The sequence below is a fragment of the Dromaius novaehollandiae genome, chromosome 4 (genome assembly GCF_036370855.1).
Source record: "Dromaius novaehollandiae isolate bDroNov1 chromosome 4, bDroNov1.hap1, whole genome shotgun sequence".
Taxonomy (NCBI): Eukaryota; Metazoa; Chordata; class Aves; order Casuariiformes; family Dromaiidae; genus Dromaius; species Dromaius novaehollandiae.
This window is the reverse complement of record NC_088101.1, coordinates 4,584,222-4,605,746: the sequence shown is the minus strand read 5'-3', so window position 1 is coordinate 4,605,746 and position 21,525 is coordinate 4,584,222. Positions and strand designations below refer to the sequence as shown.

Genomic DNA, 21,525 nt, shown 5'->3' with positions numbered 1-21,525 from the left:
TAGGAGGAACCTCTTGGGGAGCTGCACCTCCTGTACAGCTACATTTGCAACTCCAGCGCGCGATTCAGCAGCATGCTTTGCCTTGCTGGGTGCTAATGCCAGAGCATTAGCTCTTGCTGCTGGTCGGGGGGGGGGGGGGGGGGGGAGGGAGTGGATTGCATGAATGGTAGCTGCCTGGAGGTGTGCAGGAAACACCTGCAGAGCCAGAAATATATAGGAGACCCTTGAAGGCAGTGAGGCAACAGGTATTCATTTTTTATCCCATCATTTTGCATGTGTACAAGATGGGGATATTGGCACAAGGCTGTTTTCTAAAGCATCAGAATTGAAAGTCCTGTAAAAACACTCAGTGTGTGAAGGGGACCACACAATATTGACATTATGTTACCTGTAAAAGCAAGGGCCAGGGCTCTACAGTCCAGGAGATCCCACTTCTGTGATTTTAATGTTTCATCCCATTCCCCTTCCATTGTCCTTCCTGTTCTTGCTGTTTTCTTCCTAATAGTAGCTGAATTAGATGTACGGTAGATGGAGTTTTTCAGAAGCATCTGTGGGATTTGGAAGCACAAGGCCAATTGAAAATCAGCGGGCCTTGGGCCCTGAACCACATTAGGGAAATTCCAAGTAGTTTGATGAGCTAAAACTGGGACAGCAGCAATCTGGCCACTTGAGAGTTAGGATTTGTCACTGCTCTGGGTTTTTGTGCTTCATGTGATTGAAGTAATGAGTGGGGTTCAGCTACACCAGAGACCAAAGCATTCTTCTTTTGTTTTTTTTCCAGGCGCTGTGGCTATAGCAAGGCTAAACAAGATCCAGAAGAAGAAAAGATGCATTTTCATAATGGCCACAGTGAGTAAAGAGAGAAGCTGTGTACACATGTTTTTGGCTGTTCATGATAATGAGAAATGCAAGTGGGAGTTTTTGCAGAAACTATTTTGCTGGTAATTCACAGAAGAATCCAGTTAATTCATTTATTCAGAAGTCCCATCTTCCCCCTCTCCAAGTCCCATTGAGAACTGAGTCCAGGCTTAACTCTGACACAATCCCATCAGCTACAGTCAGCTTTACATGTGCCCAGCTCTTCATTCATGTACATTTTTTTTCCAGGATGGGTCAAACTGAGGGATCTGATTGCAAAAGATCTGTCTAGTGAGCCATTTTATTTTGTTCCTCTCCACTGGAGTCCTTGCTGCTTGGCTCAGGATGCTATTAATTTTGCCTGGCTGGCACATAACAGCATTATATTTTTGTGGTCTGGATGTCTCTGTCCAGAATACCTGTGTTAAACCTTTACTCCACCCCCACAGGCAGTGAGGACCCAGTCCTGCTACTCTGTGCCTTGAATGCTTCTGCAAAGGAGTAAGGAATAATTCCTACTTCTTGCTCATTGCGAGCTTATAGAAATACCGAGTTAATGCCTGTAAGCTCATCTGAATATGCAAAGTTGTATGGTGATACTTAAAAATACAGGCGTATGACTGCTGTCAGTCCTTCTGGACATCTAAAGCTAGTGTCTCAAAATCCTTCCTCTGTAAAGTGTTGTGGGACCTGTGGATGTGTAACAGCTAGGTGCTTTTTGGTGTTGAAAAGGCAAACATGTCTTGAGCGAAACTCAAATTTCCATTAGTGCTATGTAATGAAGGCAGCAGGAAGCAAATCAATTAAGAGCCACAGTGTAATGTAGCTGTTGTATGAGACTGATGAGCAGTTCTTCATGTGAGTAGCCTTAACAATTGTCAAAACAAACTTATAATAAGGATAATGAAAATACCTTTTCCCTCTCAAGTCCCAGAGAAAAAGCCTGATATTGATTATATTTATAATGATACAACCCACAGGCTTTGTTGTACTGCAAATATTCTGTTCATTTAAATCTCAGCAGCTACATGTGAAATAATGTGGCTGATGGATTAGGTAGTATGTGACTGATAGGGCAGAATTTATTGCAGCTCTCCATCAACCCCCATCCATCTGACTGGCTTTACAAGTCATTCCTTCATATTTTTCTTTTTGTACCTTCCTTCCTGGTTCCCCCTTTCTGCGGGAGGGCTGGTTGTTTGGGCTGCTACCACCTGACGAGGCCCATCCGATGCTGTCGAAAACCTCAAAGGCTTTATAAAGCTTTGCAGTGGGGGGGATTAGAGATGAGGCCTGCAGCATGCAGAGACGGAGCTGCCGGCCCAAGGTCATCTAGGGACACTGGAACGATTCCCGGGCCTGAAACAAGGTCCCCCAACAGCACGTGTCCTTCTAGCTGAACATTATCATGTATTTTCTGAAATATGATGAAGTTATATGGATGTCACATAGCAACTGAACATCTGAGAGTGCTCACTTACACAACATTTCAAAGCACAAAGCATTACAGAGTATTGTCTATTAATTTTTCCAACAAAAGTTGGTTGTTATCCTCACTTGCCTTGCCATGTGCCGTTAACATTGTGATCTGTTTTCACAGTTAAGCTGCCGGGAGTGAGAACCTACATTGATCCCCATACCTACGAGGACCCGAATCAGGCCGTGCACGAGTTTGCCAAGGAAATAGAAGCTTCGTGCATAACAATCGAAAGAGTTATTGGAGCTGGTATGGAAATGCCTTTCCTGCCCCTCGGCAACGCAGGAGGATTTTCTTTCCTAGCACTAGAAATCAGAGACGGTCTGTTAAGTATTTGTCCTGCTAGGCACTTTGCAAGTGATGTGGAGCGCACCCTTGTTCCAGCTGAAGTCCAGGAAAAGCCTGTCATCTGCGATTTTGAAATTCAGTGACTGAACTGCAAAAAATAGTCAGTTTGGACCAAGCCAAATTATTTTGATAGATTCTAAGGGAAATGATTCACTTAATTCTCAGGTTCTTTTCATTATTTTAACCTTTCTCTCCTCCCCCATTAAGCTCAGTTTCAAAGCAAAAATTAAGAAGTCATTTGAGATGAAATGCACAAACAGAAGCCTGAAGCATTTAACTTATTTGAACAAAAAAAATATTCCCATTTTCTTTCCAATTATATTGTTTGTTTAGACATGCATCCAACCTTAGGAATATTTTGCACCTTCTGAAATTGTATTTTTGGAGATAATTTACTGTTCACCAGAAGAAAATCCATTTGCGTTACTTAAAAAAAAAAAAAAAAAAAAAGGTGGTTGCAAAATTGGAAAGGGTTTACGGTCTATAAAAACATATATTGCTGTGAAAGGCTAACAGCGTTCCATCTATTTAACTTACCAAACGACGGCTAAGAAGCAACATGGTTGTGTTTTTCAGTTATCTACACAGGGAGATGATAGAGGATATGACCAGACTCTTTAATCTAGTAGACAAAAACTTCATGAAACGAGAAAAAAAACAAATGAGAAATAGGGATAACTGTTTAAATGTAAGAAAATCAACTACTGGAGCAACTCACCTATAGAAGGGGATAAAACCTATCACTAGGAATGTTTCGTTCAACTCTGATTATCTTTCTAAAAGGCCAAGATTTGCACCTTCCTAGTTTTCTTGGGCTTGTGAATTACTTGGCTTGCATTATGCTGGCTATTTGGGTAGCTGATCAGTGGGATGTTCTGCTTTCCACATCCATGAGTGCATGACAGATTAGCAATCTACAGGAGACAGGCTGTGTACTATATATATTTCCTATGGACAGACATGTGCCGCGCGCTCCCTAGGCATGCTGTGATCCCTTTCTTTCCAATTTTCTCTAAAGGGGAATTTGGAGAAGTCTGCAGCGGGCGGTTGAAACTGCAGGGAAAACGTGAGTTTCCGGTGGCTATCAAAACCCTGAAGGTAGGCTACACAGAAAAGCAAAGACGAGACTTCCTGGGAGAAGCAAGCATCATGGGGCAGTTCGACCACCCCAACATCATCCACCTGGAGGGCGTTGTCACAAAAAGTAGGTACAAGCTGCTGCGGACCACTGTCTTTAAGTTTGACGATGGGAGAGTTAGCTGTGTGGGTGGAGGAAAACTTGGGTAACTCCAGTTACTGCTATGCATAGCATCCTTTCTAAAAAAGCAGCATGTCTGAACAACAGCGAAGTGGCTGTGGGGCTTCTGCCTTGCAGATCGTCGCAGTTGTCATCCAGCAGCACCTTTCACTTGCCATGGGGCCATGCAAGAGCAGTTTGAACGCAGTGACACCAAGCTCCCTGCTCATTCCTCCTTTTGTTTCTTTTGAAACCACATTGGCCCCAGTGTGAGCAAAGAAGTGCTAAGAAGTGGGAAGAGGTTTCCCTGGCTGGCAAAGAGGGAGGATTTTGCTACCAAGAGTGTGAAACGCCCCCCCACCCCCCACCCCCGATGATTTCCAGCCATCGTATTTTAAAAAAATCCACTAAAGCAAAGCATTGGCCAAGGGTCTGCAGGAGAATAGTGTGGGACTTGTATGTGCTTGCAGGGGGTGTAAGCAAGGACAGAAGTTGCCAGTTAAGAGTATTTTTTTCCAGAAGCAGGGAAGTGAAACAGGAGTATAGTGGAAGGGGACAGGGCTGTGTAAAACTGTTGTCAAGACAAGCTCCCTCCAGATCTGCTAGTGCTGCCCACAGTAGTAGTTGTCCCTAGTGTTGGGATATAGATTGTAAGAGGGGCAAGGGCCTGGGAAAAGGCTAACTGAAACGGTTGGCAGAAATCCCAGCACAAAAGTTGCTGCTACATGCCAGTGACAGTGCTGCTGTACAGCTGCAGCCCGTGCTGTAGCTCTACCCTGGAGGTATGTGCCTGTCATATGTCCCCATCAAAGGGATGTGTCCCCTTGGGTGCCCCCACCAGAAGCAGCGCCTTGATCCTGTGACCCAGCACACAGAGCCTAGTGCATTAAGCAAAAAGAAGTAAATAAATGGTGAGGTGTATCTGTGAGATCCAGGGATGCAGGCTAAAGTCTAAAGATTTTGTTGGCTTTGGGAAAGGGCGGGAAAGGATGAAAAAGGACATGGCCGAGTTCCTGTGGGTCCGCAGGATAGGAGAAGAACTAAAGGAAATGCACATCAAGACTCTCTCGAGGTCACCTTACGGGGCCCTTTTATGCATAAAAGCCTCACCACGTCTGTCCTTCATGGATGGGGGATACTGGAGAGGAAGCGAGTGACATTCTTATGTCTGTAAAATCTGCTGCTGACTTGGACTAGAGTCTTTTGCTGACATAGGCTTGAGTCTCTCTCGGTTGGGGCCTAAGGGGATGGGTGGGAATCCCCCTTTTAGAGAGGCTTTCCTGTTTGCCTAGTGAGCTGACTTTGTCCTTAGAGTGGTAGTGGGAACCAAAGGCCGTGGAAATGCCTGGGGACTCTGCCACCTAATTGAGAGTGCTGGATTTGTTCTGGGAGCTCGCGATGGGAATAAAGACCAGAGGGAGGGTCTGCAAATGCAGCTATAGGATCTGCCAGTTGTGCTGAACAAATAAACCGGAGACTCTGAATTTCAGCTGTGTTTGCTGCATCAGAGTCAAAAGATAGCATGGAGATGGATATAGTGGGATTACCTTGCTTTCACAGGTTTCCAGAGACAGGGAAACATATCCTAGCTAGGAGAGGTCCAGGTATAGCTCCAACAGGCCTGTGAGGATTCGACCCTGGGCAGCCAAGAGAATGGCTCTGCCTACTGTGGTCTGGAGCAATCTGGGAGGTGCTTTCCAATTGTCTCTGCCTCTAGACGTTTCCTTTTGCAAGGCTAATCGCAGAATGGCTTTGGAGGGGAGAGGTTGGGAACCTTTCCTCTCCTCGTGGAAGTAGAGCTGCTCCAAAATTGGTGTTGGAGCAACTGGAGTTGGGGTGTAGGGGATGTGGATGCTGAGCTCCTCAGCAGCTCAAGAAACACTTGTTTATTGCAGTTGAGATTTTTGCATCAGCATTCAGCTCTCCGGATGTTTGCATGTAAAAACCTGCTTTTTTCTTTTCTTCTACACAAACCACAGTAATCTTTGAGTTCCCAACCATGATGCTATCACAGACTCTTGTTACCTAACTTCTCTTTCCATTCAGCATTTTAGTCATTGGCTTTTCATTGATTCAGATCTTTAGGGTAAAATGTCTTTGATGTGTCATAATTTACTTTGGAAGTCAATTAACCTAAATTGAATTAGGCCATTTTTAATTCTGAATGAGAATATCCATGCAGGGGCTTAATGCAGTTTAACTAATCTACTTCAGATGCACACCTTTAGTTAATTTGGATTAATTGTCCTCATCCTCATGCAGACAAGCCTCTAGCTATTTCTGCTTTGCGAAGGGACTGGTGGTCCTGTTTTCATTAGCATGCCATTTTGTTGCTCTGACAGCATGCTCATTGCGTTAGTACATTGATATGAATGACATCTATACACATTTTATGGCTCCATAATGCCAGCAGGAGGGAACCCTGCTGACACCGAGATTCAGACCAGCACTTCTGAAGGGCTGATGTTTACTTTTAATTTACTTTGTAGAAAGTTGTTCTGTTTGTGTCTTTATTTTCATGCTTTTGGATATGAGGCTAATTTATTCCACAATTAGTGTCAACCTGCGGCAGCCAGATAATGAAACATAAGTGCCAGAAATCTTCTTTGCTTTTTTCTGCTTGAAACCCAAGGCAGGAGCCTGAGGTAGGTCCCTCAGGGTGGTGCCATAATGAGATGCCATTCTTGCTGCAACACTGCCTTTAAGTGTCAGAGATAAGGGACCCCATGCCACAGTCGCTTTGCAATCTGTCATTAAACCGGGCATGTCATAAATAGCAGCACAGTCTACAGAGATTTTTTGACAGATGACTAAAGAACCCAGGTTTTACCTTAAATTGCACATTTACAATGCGGAGAAACACCTTGCTGGAGCACGTATGGGCTAACAGTGCCAGCTTTGCTTCATTGCTTCTCCTTTTCCCGGTGAAAGCAAAACAAATACAGCAACCCCAAAGGCTTTTCAAGATTAGCATAATGGGAATTTACACTGCTGGCGCTTAGACCTGTGCCCATCGTGCTGTGTCCATGCAATCCTGGGACCCTTGGTTAGTGTAAAAAGAGTTATTTGTGGAAGCAGCTTGTGCCTTGCGCTGTTTTGTGCTGCCGCCAGCACCACTCAGCCTTGCCCTGTGTCTAGTTGTGCTGGTTTTCCACACGTGGCCCCGAGCAGACGGTTCATTTTGAATGCTAATGCATAGACAAGAAAATCTCTCTTCTTCCCAGATGGGGCTTGTAATGTTACTCAGGACCCAAAATACTGTTCAGGGCCCCTAGGTGCAGTGCTTGTATCAAAAATAATACTTTGGCTGAGCTTCTAACGCAGACAATAGCTGTGATACTAAAGAATTAAAGCAGTGCTGCTCCTTCATGCTGCCAAGGTAGTATCTGCACAACAGTGAGTGTTTTGATTGGCAAATTCACAATTACCTGGATTATGTAGATAATTAGACAGTAAATTAGGCAAAGAGTTAACAGGAAAGAGGGAAGATTAAGATCAATTCTAAACTGTAGAATATGAACTGATTTTTAAGAGCATTTACGTTCATGTGCATGTTATGACATGCAGCAGCTCTCACTGATCATTTCTATGAAAGACATTTATAATGCACTTTAGAAATAATTGACAGCTCCTCTTTTGTCTGGGCTTCATGCTGGCTAATGGAAATTGATTTAAATAAAAAATAATTTACATGTTCCTATAAGATTTCATTGAATTTACAAGGGCTGGAGCACACCACATTAATTATTGCTATGTCATTGTGGCAAGCTAGCGAGAAATTAGATATAAAAACTGAGCAAAAACTATATATAATTACCATTAAAATGACTCGGGCATGAAAATTAATCAAATGGATTTGGAAAAACATTATTATTCCTGTCAACAGTAGGAGGCCAGGTCTTTTGTTCTGAACTTTTATTTTGATCCCTTTTTTTTACTCACTCTTTGAATTAGGCTGTATTTGCAGTATGTATCTTGGGAAGGGATTTTGTTATTATTTAGGGGATGTAAAAGGGAATTTTTATTTCCAGGTGTGCTTACACAGGTGGTCACATGGGATGGCATGGATTAAGAGAAGGCTGCGTTGGTTAGCAAGGCATAGGTTATCCGGTGTCAGCTTGTGACCTCTTTCTCATCTATCATCTAAACTCCCCCAAGACTCAGTCCCCGGCCCATTGTACGGGGCTGCCTTTCCTTCCCCTCCTCCTCGAGTCCCCCATCTCTACACACATACATTGGGGCAATAGGTATTGTCTCTGGGGTAGCAGTGTCTCAGTGCAGATTTACTTTTGCATAGCTGAATATTTGCATTCAGAAGCATTATGAGAAGACTTTATTCTTTTTTTTTTTTTACTATAAATTGGCTATTAATAAATTTACTTCTTTTTTTCCAGGCAAACCAGTAATGATAGTAACTGAATACATGGAGAATGGTTCCCTGGATACATTTTTAAAGGTAATACTTAAACTCTTTTTCCAGGGAGGACCTTGGTTAAAGTTTGGGTTCTTTGCTGAAGGTTGGTGTTAGTGCAAAAGTTTGCTGAGTGCTGGTACAGCCCTTAATGCTTCTTTTTGGAGGCAGGAATAGCTTAGTTGCCTGTTTGATCTATATTTATACAGCAGCATGGAGGACCTGGTTTGTGTATCGTTAAAACCAGATAACAATTAATTGCAGAGTATTGTGTTTATTTTAGAAAGCAGTCTGCTGCATGGAAATGATTCACTCATCCTGCAAACCTTTGTGACATTTCGAGAACACATCCAGGCTGCATCCTGGCAAAACACAAACTTGTCAGAGCTTTTCAAGAAACATGAGCTTTAGAGGACGGAGGGTGGAGGAAGTAGTTAGATAATCCATGTGACACCATGAGGATAGCCCCTACTCCCAAATTTTCAAACGTGGTCCTTTGCAGTTACACTTTGCATTTAACTTGATGCCATTCAGGCAGCTGATTTGGAGACAGTCCACCCCAGTGCTTTTATAAACACAGCTATGCGTGTTCACTTCCAGTAGCAGTCTCTTTATCACTCACCAGTGAAAACAGCTCATTCCTTGATCTCCAGTTAAAAGAACTACATTTCCTTAGCTTTGTCTCTAGGGAGCCTCATCCAAACAACGAGACTTTCAAAAGCTTCATGGTCAGAGCAGGAGAGTAATGAAATATTAATTTCCCTATTTTTCTTCCCGGAGACTTGTCTTTGCCTTTTTATTTGTGCACACACCATGCTGAAGGTGCTGGAGCTCTCAGCTGATCAAACGTCTCCCTTGCATTTGCAGAAGAACGATGGGCAGTTCACAGTCATTCAGCTGGTTGGGATGCTGCGAGGCATCGCATCTGGGATGAAGTACCTGTCTGACATGGGGTATGTGCACAGAGATCTCGCTGCCAGGAATATCCTCATCAACAGCAACTTGGTCTGCAAAGTGTCCGACTTTGGGCTCTCCAGAGTCCTAGAAGATGACCCCGAAGCCGCGTACACTACCAGGGTGAGTTATGGGGATACTGAACTGGTTGAGCTTAAGAAAAACGTATTCCCTGTCACATTTGGTATTTAGGCTCTTTAGCAAAGAGGTTTCTACAAATGCAAAGACGCCAAACTGTGTGCATGAGGATTTGACCAGGTGTTATCAGTTAATTGTTGTCAGATTAATTTTGCAAATGCCTGCAACTTTGCACGGGGAATGGCCAAACAAAGCAGAATTTAATGGCAATCTAATAACATTTAAGTCCATATTGAGCACTTGAGTCACATAGCCAGCTTTTCAAAAGCGACAGCTCTGTTCTGTTCTCTTTGGCAAATACCAAAGGGAGAAAAAAATAAGAACGGGTGCTTTGCTTAGGTACATGCGCAGAGATCTAAGCCATGGTCTGCTGATCAGCTTAGCCTTTTTAAAACATGTCTAAACACCTAATGCTCATTGCTGAGGAAGCACATTTTCTCCTGCCATTTCCCCCCACATCAAAAGGGGGCCATGGCAGCCTGGGTGCTCTGCCCTCTGCCCTGCGGCACAATCCCAGGCTTCATGGGCATGAACCCACCCGCCTCAAGGCCAGGCGCCCCGACGCTACCACGGGGAAGGCGCAAGACGGTGCTGTGGAGAGAGGGCCGACAGGCCCCATCCCCACCAGCCCTGGCTCCGTAGAAAAACTCCAATAGTCCTGGCAGCAGCTGTCACAGCTTGACATCACCTATTTACACATTTTTCCAAGCATACTGTTTTGCGGGTGATGTAAAGTCTGCGGGTCACGTTCCCAGTTCCTGGGGAGATTTGGCAGTCGGAGAAAGGCATTTTGGCTGCTGGCAGTCACAGCCCAGCACTGGGGCTCTGTGTGCGGATGGACCACAACATCCCTGTAGGCTGGAGGGCTCCCAGCCAGCCCTGCTATGGCCATGACCTGCTGCCTCGTGCTAATTGGCACCTCTGAGAATCTGGCCCCCTCACTTAAGGCATGCACTGATAAACCTGCAAATAAATAGCTATTGGAAGAAGGGGCTTTTTTGTTCGTTAATTTGCTCTGTAAATGTGTTCCAAACTCTGTCTTTTTCCAATGGCAAACACTCTTACAGGGGATTCAGGGACACTTTCCAATAGTTAGCTCAGCACTGGGAGGAAAGGACTTCGCCGTAAAGTGTATTTTGATATAAATCAAGGGAGATGACTCTTTAAACCCAAAGACAAAAATATTTCTTGATCCATACTCTCCTTCTCCCCTCAGCCCTCCCAGGGTTGGTTTGAGGTTTGATTTCTAAAACACTAGAAGAGGGGAAGGGAAATAGCAAAGCACATTTGACAGCTTTCCACAAAGGATAAACCACAGTGATCTGGCAGGTGGCATCGTTGCCAGCCCTGCAGCGGAGGCCAAGCAGGCTGGTCTTTGCATGCAAACATTTTTGTGTTTACTGCACAGATCCAGCTGCAGGATCAGGGCCTCAAAAAGAAAGTGCTTCTTCCCTGGCGATTTGCATGAAGCTCTCATTAGATCAAAGTCTTCCTCCGATTCAGAGCTGTCTGTTCCTCCCCCATTCGCTCTCGGAAAGCAAGGAGCTGTATTCCCCTACCAGGCAGTGCAACATAATTGAGATGTTGATCCTATACATGTCCTGGCATTCAAACAGAATTCAAACAACAAACCTTCAGGACAACCAATTAGTAAGCAGCCTACAAATGCTTATGGGCTGCGATAATGTGGAAAGGGGCCCCACGCTGTCATACAGATTTACTTTAAAATTCAATGTCTCTTTCCAGCAAGAAAATAGCATCCCTCGGTGCTCTAAGAAGTATTGTTTCATCCTCTTTTGCATGTTCTCTGCCCTCTTCTCCAATCTGCTTTTTTTTTTTTTAATCCCAGGGAGGGAAAATCCCCATCCGATGGACGGCACCCGAAGCCATCGCCTTCCGCAAGTTCACATCGGCCAGCGATGTCTGGAGCTATGGCATAGTAATGTGGGAGGTGATGTCCTATGGCGAGAGACCGTACTGGGAAATGACGAACCAAGATGTAAGCATGGGTGAGGGCTGCCACATGGAGGGTCTTGGGGGCTTAGCACTCATTCTTGCAGTCAGAAGGGCAGGACTGGGACAGAGACACCCCCCCCCCCCTTTAGAAGGATAGCCACTATGAAAACAGCTTTGCTCTCCCACATCTTCCCTAGGCCGGAGAAAACCAATCCTCCTGTCAATGCTGTCTTTTGCAGCAGTCCAGAGCAGGCTTTGCGCGGAGGGAAATGTGTCTGCGCAGAGGCAAGCCTGCTTCCCCCAGCAGACTGCTGGAGCTGCACTAATGCTGTTAGAGCTGGAGCCTGTCCCTGTTCTGTCTAAAGACAAAGGTCTGTCAGGGGATAGATGCTGATAACTGGCAGCATTTCAAGTGCATGTACGAACCCCTGTTGTCATGGAAAGCAGAAACTGTGAGAGTCATGGTCAGGGCTTGTTTCCCTGCACAAAAGCTGGGTATTGCGGTCTAGTGATTGCAGTCCAACCTGGCAGCACTGGGATCCGGGTTTCAGGCGTCCTTGCATTGCCAGTCTTGAGAACAGTTTTACTCCTTTTTCTTCTCCCATCTTTTGCCATGTCCACTGTGGAGACATTTGAGTCTGTGTTAGTGCTCCCTCTGCCCTCAAAGCTGCCATCTCAAGCACCTCTCCAGACACTGTCCCATACTTTGCGCTAGCTCTGATCCCAGTCTGTGTGAGAAGGCTCTCCCTTTCCTCCTCCAGGGCTCCCTCCTACCCCGAGCTCACCATAAACATCTGTCTTTGTCTCAGCTTAAAAAAATGCAAGACTAGGGTTGCCAAAATTTCTGGGGCCCCTCCTTCCCCTTCGCATTTCTGAGAAACATGACATGTGGAGCTCTCCTAGGATACCATCTTGTGCGTGAGAAAGAGGGTCACCTTAAGGTATGCAGGGCCCCAGAGCAGCTCTGCGATGTGGGGGAAAAAGTACAGCCATTCTGCTTGTGGCAAATGGAGTCTGTCCTCGTCGCTCCCACCTCCCTCCTGCTTTGTGTCTGTGGAGACCTGCCCCAGGCTTGCCGCAGATCTTTGCTCTGCTGTGGACTTCACCTGGCCACAGCACAAGGCCTGAGGTTTCACCCCCTTTTTCTTTGAACAGCATCCCTATCCGCTTGACTTTTTGCCATTATGAGTCTGCTGTTTCTCCTATATTTTCCTGTGGGCCTTTGCCATCAGTGAATGTTAATAGCTGTCACGCCGGGCTGCTGTCTCATCCTGTCTCCTTGCCTGTGGAGTCCAGGCTGGGATGCAAGCAGTACCTTTGAGGCAGGCATACCGTGCATCTTGCCAGGAAGACAAGCGTAATGTTTGGTGTGAACGCCCCAGCGGTTCTGCAATGCTGATGCTGTCACCTTTGCAGGGAGCTTAGCAAAGCAGCATACATCTACACAGGGAGTGCCCCGTGCAGACAGCGCAGTGGTTCAGAGCCAAGCTTCTCTGGTTGCACAGAACACTGTAGCTATTGATGCTGGTGCAAGAATGAAATATTGTTCAATAAACACCAGACTAACGTTCAGGTTGGTGCCAGTGAGATAACACTTGGTGGCCAGGAGAGTCCTTGTCTGGTTAGTGCTGCTTTAAATGTCTCCACCTTGCACAACTGCTCCAAAAAACCCAAACAGTACTCTATCCTGCGGGGCAGTGGGTGCATTTCACACTTATCTGAGGAAAAGTGGATGGAGGACTGGTTTCTGTAGCAGCAGAAAGCTGAGGGTGGTGAGACCTTTATGAGCATCAGTTGTTGATCAGGCTTTGCTTGGATCATCTCTCTGCCTGTAATATCCATAGCTGGCAACTGCCTGGGCAATAGTAGCCTAGGAAACTTAAGTTTTGTGGTACAGAAATGTTTGTCATGTGATTTATGCCTTCCTCCCCCGTATCCTCGTGGCCCCTTCTTCTCCTTCCCTCGCCTCCTCGTTTTGGCAGAAGAACGAGAAGTGTTAGATTTTGTGCTGGGTTTCATGTGGGGAGCTGCGGTGCTCCACGCACATGAATTTCAGGCTCTGTTTCCCACCAGTTTCAGTCATGTGACTTGCAATTAAAGCATATTGCTTGCAGGTATAGTCAGCGGTGAGCAAAGCTGTGCTCCTTGTGATTCGTGCAGATTGCTCTTGCCTGTGTTAAAAGAGGTACAGTGCAGCATGGCAGGCACTGTTACAGCTCCTAAAGCTACAAACCACACTGTAAAGGCGTGATGGTTTCTAGATGGCTTTCTAAGAATATCCTTTGGCTGAACCACAAGATAAGGCTTTGATGCAGGAATTGTTGAGTGGAATTTTGTGGCCTCTGTTACACGGGTTGGTAAGTTAAATTATCATAATGGTCACAGTTTAGTCTTTAGAGTGGTGGTTTTATGAAAACTGTGGACTAAAAGTGTTACTTTGGTTTACTGGAATAGACTGTCTCAGGTCATCCTCTGGCAGACATCCCACATTCAGTCACCCCAATCCCATAACTGACGAGCACTTATCCAGAAAAGGACAAGAGACAAAATGTCTCCTACTAGCTGCAAAATTTTGCTTCTCAAGTCTTACAAAGCAGTGTGCACCAATGACCAAAAAAGCAAGTGTGCCATTTTCTTATTTTCTATTGCGGTTGCCACTAGTGCCTCGATCATTGTTGTTTCATTCTTTTACTTCAGTTATAGCCAGACCCCCAAGGCACCTTGAGATACAGAAGTATATTTCAGTGTCCAAACTCCTTGCAGTATGTTGATACCATTTACATTGTATCGCCAGAACAAACGACATCCTGTAAATCGAGTTAACACTATTGATTGGGATGTTACTGCCAGGAATATAAAGCATACATAACTCCATTGCAGATGTAGTTCATATATTCTGAGCTGGTGCCAGATGGTCTGGTACACATCTTGCTGCTATTTTCTTTCTGCTACAGCTGGAGGATGATCCCTTATTGTTAAAAATACATATGTGGACACAGCAAATAATGTTCTCGCAGCTGTGCTGCACTGAGGCTTTTTTATATGGCAGTTGCAAATTTGGGGTCAGGGATCAGCTGAAAGCATGATGTGAAGAGAGCATCGTTTGGTGGGCCTGTTTTTTGATGTTGTGAGCAGAAGCTGTGTTGTAGAAAAGACCACTTTGCAATCCTGCATAGGTTGGGTAGAAAATGGTGCAACTGCTCCACTGAGAGGCAAAATCTGTGGGGATATTCCTGCTGGCACCTCCTGGCTTTGTATGGGTCTCCCTTTGAGCACTGCTGGTCTCGTGGGCCAGATCTTCAGATGTGCTCTGTACCCTTTGAGGAGATTGCAAAGTGTCACACAATGTCTCCTCTACTACATATGTCCTTAAGAGGTATGAGGTTCCCACTGCTCCTGCTCAGCCAGCTCTGTGCCTTCCTAGGACTTCCCTACTTGGAAAAAAAAAACCCACATGATGGAGGACAATCTGAAAGTCATATATGCGAGTACTGAATTTTGGAGCCTTCTGAAAGACAATGTCAGCCTGAGATGGCTCTTACGGTACTGCCTATCAGGCAATTAAAGAAAACAACTTAACAGGCTAACCACAGAGCCTTCTTTTTGAAAACAGGAAGTTTTCAAAGCAGAAGTGATGCAGTGCCTAGAATGAATGGCATCTGAGGCCATCTTTGGAGTCAAACAGTGAAACGCTGTGGTTTCCCACATGGCATTCACCATCAGCAAGAGCTGCTTGCAGCTCCTGTGGGTCAAAGAGTCTTGGAGTGGAGGGTGTGAAGGACTGATGAGGCTCTCTTGGCATGCTCACACACCCTCATGCCCTGAAATGAGAGCTGTGTTCTCCTGAAAAGTGTGAAGGGTCTAAAATGGGAACTGTTGGGCTCTGAGCTCTGTTTAAATCTGTCAAAAACTGGGGAAAGCAAGTTGCTGTATTTCTGCTCTTGTTTATTCATTTTTGCTTTAAGACCACAAGCAGCACATGTGCCTACCAGTTGTTTTAGCTGTAGAGCCATCAATGGTTTGTGTTTGAAATCCATGCAACAACCCTCCCCTGTTTTTAATTTATATACTCTTGTGCTGACATTTTAATTCCTGGCAGAAATGTGGACACACTAAGAAACAACTAGACCCAGACAGTATTGAATGATATATGAGATGGTTGCTCTGCCTCAGCCTTGAATCCATCCATCAATTAGCATTCAAAGTCTCTTTTGAAATACAGTCAGACTTTTATTACTGTAATACAAATTTGTGGTCTAGCACATGCCTTTTCATTTAAAAAGAAGCAAACAACTGAATAAACAAAATTCTGTACTCCAAGGCACTGCTAGGAAGCCCCATAGGCTGCCGCTTGCAGACTGCAGCTGGCTTAGGAGGTTACCTGGTATAACCTGCAGACCTCAGCCAAGCCTTGAGCATGCACAGCCTGAGATCTGGCCCACCTGTTGCACTCATGCCTTGGCTCTCTAGATTCATTTTTCAGTGACCGGAAATTAATTATTCATCCCATCCTGTAGAAAATGTGGATGATAAGGGGATTTACTGGGTTTGTTTCTTGTACACAGAGATTGTGGAGAGAGAGTTGTTCATAAGCATATTGCTAGCCTCTAACTTCCCTGCTTACATCAATTTACATTTGGGAAAAAGGTGAGAGGAAGAAAAGCAACCCAGCAGCTTTGTGTTTTGTCTCCTGTAGGTGATTAAAGCCGTGGAGGAAGGCTATCGCCTGCCAAGTCCCATGGACTGCCCTGCTGCTCTCTACCAGCTAATGCTCGACTGCTGGCAGAAAGACCGGAACAGCAGGCCCAAGTTTGACGAAATCGTCAGCATGTTGGACAAGCTCATCCGTAACCCAAGCAGCTTGAAGACATTGGTTAATGCATCGAGCAGGTATAAATTCAGGCCACAGCCATTTCTCAAAGCAAGATTTTTGTCTGAATACCCGCCCAGGTGTAGAGTTACCACTTATTATTTGGCCAGCTCAGATCCTTGCATGGATATTCCTCCAGTTTTATTATGTCCACAGGAGTTTTCCCAAATCAGCTCTTTGTGTTTAAATTGGCAGACAGGTGAGCAATTCAGGTATTTTATAAATGCAGTGCTGCTGCCACAAGGAAAAATACTGTGGCCTGTCTTTCAGAAACTGGAGTTTCAGCGATATTTATAGGGCTGTGATAAAGCTGCCTCTGCTCTTACCCCAAGGTTAGAGAGAGCAAAACTGAGCCTATGAAGTATGTAGTAAACACTGCTCAAATTATCTCCCTGTTGACTTTATCCTGGTAATATGAATAGGACAGCTTTTTGGGGAAACTCTTCAGATGTGCAAAGCTCACAGAAGTCCAAGCGCATCCCTCCACAACTATCCCCAGTCCTGTTAGCCATCACCTCCAGCCCTAGCAGTCTTTGTAGACACAAGAAGATCTTTGTGGTTCCCAAAGAATTGTAACCAAATGATTTCCTAAACTGCATTAAGTGAACAGAGCAGCCGATGTGCAATTAAGCATGAATCTGAAGAGCTACACAGCTAAAAATGAGGTAAATCTGGTCAAGGAATAAAACTCCATTTGGGGAAAAATAGAGATTCATATTTTTCAGTGAGTTCTAGTACTGGTCTCTCCACCATAGCAGTCTTGGAGAGTTCCCCCACCACCACCACTGTGTAAACACGCAGTAGTACTGCTGAGATGTGTGTGTCACTAATCACTTGACTCCTCACAAGGTCGTGAAGGAGCGATGTATATAAATCACTGCTGCTTCACTGATGTCAGTAGTATTCCACTGATTAACACTGGCTGAGGCTCTGACACTTCAGAAAAGTTTATTCTCAGAGAAGAGGAGAAAAAAAGACACAAATCATTATACTGACAGCAATTTAACATGAATGAGGTACAGATGTTAAGACAACATTACGCCAGCAGCATGGACCAAAGTGGATTTACTGTGTGTGTCCAGACCCATTGTATCCCCACCTTCAGAGTGAGCCTTGTACAGTAGTCCCTCTACCCTGTTGCTGCTAGACCGCCCATCCCATGCTGGCCTCCTCCTTTCCCAGGAGCAGGGCCGCAGCTTTTCTCTGCAATCCTCAAGTGCCTGCGGTCGCGAAGCCTCGAGATGTGCTATCGCAGGGAATCCCATGCACAAAGGAAGAAGCTCTGCCTTCCAGCTGGAGTTGAGTATCATGTCCCCGTGCATGGCGTCTCATGCACTGGGAGAGAAGAGACGTAAAACCCCTGTACATTTCAGTTTTAAATACAAAATAGATCTGATTCCTCTGGCTATTTCATATGCATCATTAACCATCTGAAGAAGCAATTGAAGAATGAATCTTATTAGCAATTAGTTGTAATGTCAGTCCCAGCAAACCTGCAGGAAAAGGTTTATGATAGTAGAAAATACGTGATGTTTCTCTTTTATTTTCAGTTCAGAATAGTCATTTTGAAGGCATGCTACATTGTGGTTGATGTATTGCTATACCAAATGGTTATTCTAGAAAAGACGAAAATAGGCAGAAAACCATTTCCTTGAATTGCTGAGCACTTTGCTGATATTTTATTGCATGTACAGGTCCACCCAGTTCCAAACTGCTCCTTTTCAAAGTTGTGCTGGTTGTTTTGGATATGGATGGAGCACCTGAACTGCCAGGTTTTTGTGGCTGTTTCTTTAATCATAGAATACCATGCCCAGACCACAGTGTTTCCAAATGAAGCATTACTTCAACATACAGCAGCTGTAAAGGCCTTTCTTTCATATATGTAATGTATTCTTTATGGAAATTCTCGCTAATGCAAATAAGGGAGGAAATCACTCTCTACATTACAGCGGGTGCATATCAGTAGGTACCTCATGACATTAGTGATGAAAATCCTCTTCTCATTATGATTACTTAGGAGTTCTGAATTCCTCATGTGTATAAAATGTTATGGGGAGCCATTATGCTCTTGGTACTGCAAGTATTCACATTTTATTGGACCCTTCAGCATCACTATTAAATAAACAAATAATACTAATGTGATCATAAAATACATGAAGATTCCTGAAGTGCCAAAATAATATCCTGGCTCTCCTTCCAGCTGCAAATCTTTTAAGTTTAATTCTCACAGTTGGAGGCTGATCCAGCAAATGCGTTTTTCTGGTGGGTAATCATCTTGGTGCAAGGCTTACGTTAGCTTTATGTCCTAGTGCACAAAGCAGGGGCCAGAGCCAGTGTCTTTCCCTGCTTGCCTGGCCAACTTTGGGCAAGCCCCTGCACTCTCTGCACTTCACTAGAAGAGTGGTGGACCTGTATGCAACACAGGTCGCTTGCGCCATGTATTATATTAGTATTTCTGCTGCGGTGAAGGGTTACTATATGCCTGAATTATTTCTTCCATGCATGGCATATAACTGAATGGGTCGGGAGTTGCCGTGGTGGGGTTTGAACCAGAGTATGGAGCAGGAATCTCCCTTCAGTTTCTGGGCTAAACCATGAAGCTCGCCGTGAGCCTGGAGTTTGGTTTGGAGTGTTGCTGCTCTCTGCCGGACTTGCTGGCTGCTGGCCATGTCTAAAAGCCTGGCCTGACTTGACAGAAGCCAGCCTCGAAGTGTTAGCAGCAGCCTGCCATTGACAGTCGCTGCTGGGAAATGTAATTTGGGTTTTGGCTTCCAGGCTCTGAACTGTCTGAAGTTAATTATTAGCTTTGAAGAAGGAGGAAAACAGAGTGAGAGGAGCAAAGCTGAAGTCCTTGAAGTAGGAGGGACTGGGGGAAGCGGTGTGGAAAGACAGCCTCTCTGTACACAAGAGGTGACAGTGAAGGATGCTAACCCTGTCCTTGGCTGAGGCCACCTCTTTCTGCTCGCATTGTGGACCAGAAAAAGTGGGCAAAGGTACAGGTGAAGAGACATGTTAGAGATGTTGCAAAGTCTTGCCTAGCTAATCCTTCATAATCATTTAATTCCATTTTGCTCATGAAACAAGAGTTTTGAAAGACTATCTGAAAGTAATGGTAAAACTGAAAACTTTGGAAAATCCCTTGTGGTTCTTATCAAGGGTCTAGTTCTTTCCACCTCATTTCGGTTGAGCTGCACTTCCAGGGTTAAGCAGCAACTGCAGATGAGACACAGTAATTACTGCTCACCATGAGCCTGGCAGAAGGATTTGGGCTGCAGTAATCCCTGGAGAAGGCAAGAAAAGAGCAGTCTCCACCATATAAAAATGTGACTGCATCATGTTAGGTACATCTTGTTACTGATTTTGTTTGCTTCTCTGTTTTTGCTTTTGTTTCTAGAGTATCAAATTTGTTAGTAGAACACAGTCCGGCGGGGAGTGGTGCTTACAGATCAGTGGGTGAATGGCTGGAAGCCATCAAAATGGGACGATACACCGAGATTTTCATGGAGAATGGATACAGTTCGATGGATGCTGTGGCTCAGGTGACCTTAGAGTGAGTAGTTTCCAGATCATTTTCACCTCATTTATTGGAATTGGGAGTGGGGGGAGACAAACCAATTGAAAATAAGTAGGGAGGTGGCTCCAGGAAGAAGAGCATTACTCATTTGCAGTCAGCAGTTTCCAAGGAAGAGTGCTCTTTTAGCATCTGTATTGACGATAACAAATGCAGGCAAGACCAGAACTTACCGTCACTACATTGACAGCTAGCACCTTGGCTCCTTTGCTCAAATAAATTAATGCTTGGGTTTGACTAATTGACAAGCTGTCCTCCTACATAAAAGTAGTTGATTATGTGGGGTCCTGACAAAATGAAAAAAAACCCTACTAGTAAAGATGTATGATCCAGAGTCACCTCTGAGCTGTACTGGCTTTATACTAGCTGGTTTCAGAGGTCACCCAGATTTACTCAAGGCTGAGTCAACACTCAGCCTAGTGAAAACTGGGAATTGAAATGGGATTCTACATTAGTCTGACACATAGAAATAAACCTAGACACAGCTGATGCCCACACAAGAGCATCAGCATATCCACAGCTGTAGGTGATAGGCTCCCTGGCCTAGGCTCTTCCTTCAAACTTTCTGCAGGCTTAAAGCAGGCATGAGCTGCATTTTCACTGCCTTTCACAACAGTGGGAATCAGACCCAGCAGGAACCAAAAGCTGCTAGTGGACTTTGATCAGTTATTTGTTAGCCTGAATACTGCAAGCAAGGCTCAAGTCCTACCCAGGGAGCCAGCTCCTCATCTGCTGAAGGCGTCAGGCCAGCAGCTCTGACATTGTCAGCCCTGGCAGCAGGGCTGGGCCCTTGGCACCCATTTTGCCCTCTGCGTTTTCACGTGCGTGTGCTGATGGTCAGGGCGACAGCACTGCATGACTTGGTGAAAGTGCCTTAGGGCTGCTGGTTTGCTATGCTCTACCTTTAATTGCCTGTGTCATTTGTGTAATCACGTCCATACTTTCTTCCTGCCACTTATTTGAACTTAGCATAGAGCCTGCATTTCCAGCTGGGTTAGCTTGAGCTCAGGTTAGCGCAGGCTTTGAGGCAGAGTGGGAAGGATTAGGCTCTGTGCTTGGAGCTGCTTTGGAAGAGGTCCTGGCTCCTCCGATCACAAGCAGGCCAATGCAATCAGATGGCCAGCATGCCTATGGAAGCAGAGCAGAGAATTAAGGAAAAAAAAGACTAAAATCCCCACAGAACCGCAGCGTTTCTCTCAGCTGTCATCAGGTTTTCTATGGAAACACACTGCACAGGGTAGGAATTCCTTTGCATGTGACGCAGAGCTTGGCAATCTTATCATCAGAGCAGGTTCCGGTGGAAAATGCAGATTCTCTAAAATATCTGATAGAATTGTCGATGTTCGTCCGCAGAACTATTCAAATCAAAGAAGTAGTTAGGTTTTACCATTTCTTAAACAAAACTCCAAATTTTTTCTGATTCAGAATTTTCTGTGAATATTTTAAGAGCTCTAAAAAAAAATGCTCAAATCAGAAGTGAAATGCTTTGGTCTGGGTCAGAGAAAATTTGAGTTTAACCCCAAATTATTAGGTGTTTTTCACTTTTCTTTTTTACATTCACCAGTAAATTAGAAGTTCACTTGGTCACGTAGCTCTGCCTGCTGTCACAGCATCCCTCTTCCTAGCACACTGTCAAAACTAGGACTCCCTAACCTCCCCTTCAGGAGAGTCAGCTGCATTTCTTCAAAATCACACAAAGTGCAGT

At 44.9% G+C, this 21,525-nt stretch overlaps 1 protein-coding gene across 19 annotated transcripts in view; it reads left to right on the top strand.

Annotated features, from left to right (window-relative positions):
• The window catches only part of EPHA5 (EPH receptor A5), a 206,344-nt gene that overhangs the window by 173,331 nt on the left and 11,488 nt on the right, over positions 1–21,525 (top strand). For 18 of the 19 annotated variants that reach the window (XR_010388794.1, XM_026108577.2, XM_026108571.2 and 15 more), the window contains 8 exons: positions 782–849; positions 2,459–2,584; positions 3,702–3,887; positions 8,315–8,376; positions 9,199–9,408; positions 11,273–11,422; positions 16,076–16,269; positions 19,644–19,799. Coding sequence is in view for 18 of the 19 variants with exons in the window: in XM_026108577.2 (XP_025964362.1) it covers positions 782–849; positions 2,459–2,584; positions 3,702–3,887; positions 8,315–8,376; positions 9,199–9,408; positions 11,273–11,422; positions 16,076–16,269; positions 19,644–19,799 (1,152 nt within the window). In the remaining variant the exon portion in view is untranslated. Of the gene's footprint in view, positions 1–781; positions 850–2,458; positions 2,585–3,701; positions 3,888–8,314; positions 8,377–9,198; positions 9,409–11,272; positions 11,423–16,075; positions 16,270–19,643; positions 19,804–21,525 lie in introns of those variants that run through there. The other variant, XM_026108576.2, reaches the window with a different exon arrangement.